Genomic DNA, 1,989 nt, shown 5'->3' with positions numbered 1-1,989 from the left:
TTTAGACATATGCCTAATTAGACCACATTAATACCAGGGACAACCTAGTGAAATTCCACCGTGGGAAGATTACAAACACATAAAACACACCCAGAAAGATCCCCTTGCACACATAAAACCCACCCAGAATGACCCCCATGAACACATAAAACCCACCCAGAATGATCCCCTTGAACACACCTGTTCAATTAATATGGTAATGTATTAATATTGTAATAATAAAAATGTCTTATAATTTAGGCTGCTGACCTGGTAGAATGTTTCTACAAGCCTGTTTAATTTTAGACATCCTAACGCCATATACAATGGGATTAAAAAGTGGCTGGCACATCAGGAAATACACTGATAAAATTGTCTGAAGTACAGTTGGAAGACCTTTCATAGGTCTATCAAATCTACTCTGGAGCAGGGTTAAGAAACAGCCAAAAGAAAAGTTAAACATCGATGCCAGATGAGGAGTACAGGTGTTGAACGCTTTTTGTCGAGTCTCAATGGAAGATTTCAAACAAATACATAGAATCTTAATGTAAGAGAAAATAATTGTAAACAAAGAGAGAGAAAGCAATGAAACAGCAGAGATAAGGCCATAGATGTTATTGACTGCTGTGTCTGATGTTGAACAGGCAAGTTTCACAACAAGGTAGTTGTCACAGTACACTTTGTCTATAATGTTTCCACACAGTTCCAAACAAACAGTTAAAGACAGACTTACCATGACATTTACCCAAGGGACCAACAATATTACAGAAACTAAAATGCACACCTTATTGGGTGTCATAAGGACATTATACTGTAGTGGATAACATATAGCAAGATACCTGTCATAGGACATGACAGCTAAATTACTGAATTCAACAGATGCATATGAATATATACAAAAGATCTGTAGATAACAATACAAAGTGGAAATTGAATGGTCATCTGAAACCAAATTAGTCATGACAGCAGGAAACAAAGCAGTGCTTCCATACAAGTCATTTACAAACAAACTACACAGAAACAGATACATGGGTTTGTGAAGGCTTTTCTTTGTACATATAACCACAATAAGCAAAATGTTTGAAAACCATATAGAGCTATATAATGCAGTTATTATGAATACATAAAAGTACTTTAACTGTCCTATATCACTATATCCAGCTAATATAAATGAGGTGAAGTGTGTTGAGTTAGTCATTTTCCAAAAGTATGTATACCTAGTAGGTATATTGTTATTTGAACAATAAATCTATAATACTAATAACTAACGGTATCTCACGGTTTATCAGAAATGCACAAATAACATCACAACATCATTCCTTTATGGTAGAAGTCTGAGCAGAACCATCTTGGGCCCGTAGCATGAAGATTTTTCGCCGGCTGGAGGGCGCAGTGCTGGCTCCAGTATGAAATGACTGACGGGGCATTTTTCAGCAATGTGGTGGTATATCTAATTCACATACCATTTGCAGTGTTTAAGGAGAAACAAAATGGGGGGAGATCCCTCCCCCCCATGGATCTGGACCTGGGAGGGTGGAAGCTAGGTTTGAAGAGGAAGGGGTGTGCAAAGCAGCCAGTATTTGTATCTGGATTTGTATTTGTTAAGGGGGAAAAAGTATTTGTATTTGTATTCGAGTAAAATTCAAAATAGGCGTAAAAATTTCGTTTTTTGTTTTTTTTTTGCGTTAGGGCTGGTTCCCCCGATTGCAGCGTAATGAAATAATATCCCGATCAAACTCCGCTTCCTGAAAGTTATAAATTGCCTTTGGAACCCAGTTAAGGTACAAAAATCTATTGAATAAAATTGTGATGCAGTTAAGTTTTTTCGCTCAGCCGAGGGCTCTCTGTTGCTGTGTGGATAATGGAGATGTTTGGAGCAGCCTGTGTCAGTTACCGCTTTTATTCTTTTCCCCTCCCCCGACTGAACGTCACTCACTCACTCATCCGGGCATGTACTGCGGTCTCATGAGAAAACGCAGCTTTTTGATACAACGGTTTTCTTGTTCCCGA

General features: G+C 38.1%; 1 protein-coding gene across 1 annotated transcript; it reads right to left on the bottom strand.

Moving 5' to 3' along the window:
• Positions 1 to 229: 229 nt before the first annotated feature.
• On the bottom strand, positions 230 to 1,177 carry LOC117594688 (olfactory receptor 11A1-like). The gene has a single exon (XM_034293008.1). The coding sequence runs from the start codon at positions 1,175 to 1,177 to the stop codon at positions 230 to 232; it is 948 nt and encodes a 315-aa protein (XP_034148899.1).
• Between the last annotated feature and the right edge of the window lie 812 nt (positions 1,178 to 1,989).

The sequence above is a fragment of the Esox lucius genome, chromosome 7 (genome assembly GCF_011004845.1).
Source record: "Esox lucius isolate fEsoLuc1 chromosome 7, fEsoLuc1.pri, whole genome shotgun sequence".
NCBI lineage: Eukaryota > Metazoa > Chordata > Actinopteri > Esociformes > Esocidae > Esox > Esox lucius.
The sequence above is the reverse complement of the archived record's forward strand: the minus strand, read 5'-3'. Positions and strand labels throughout refer to the sequence as shown.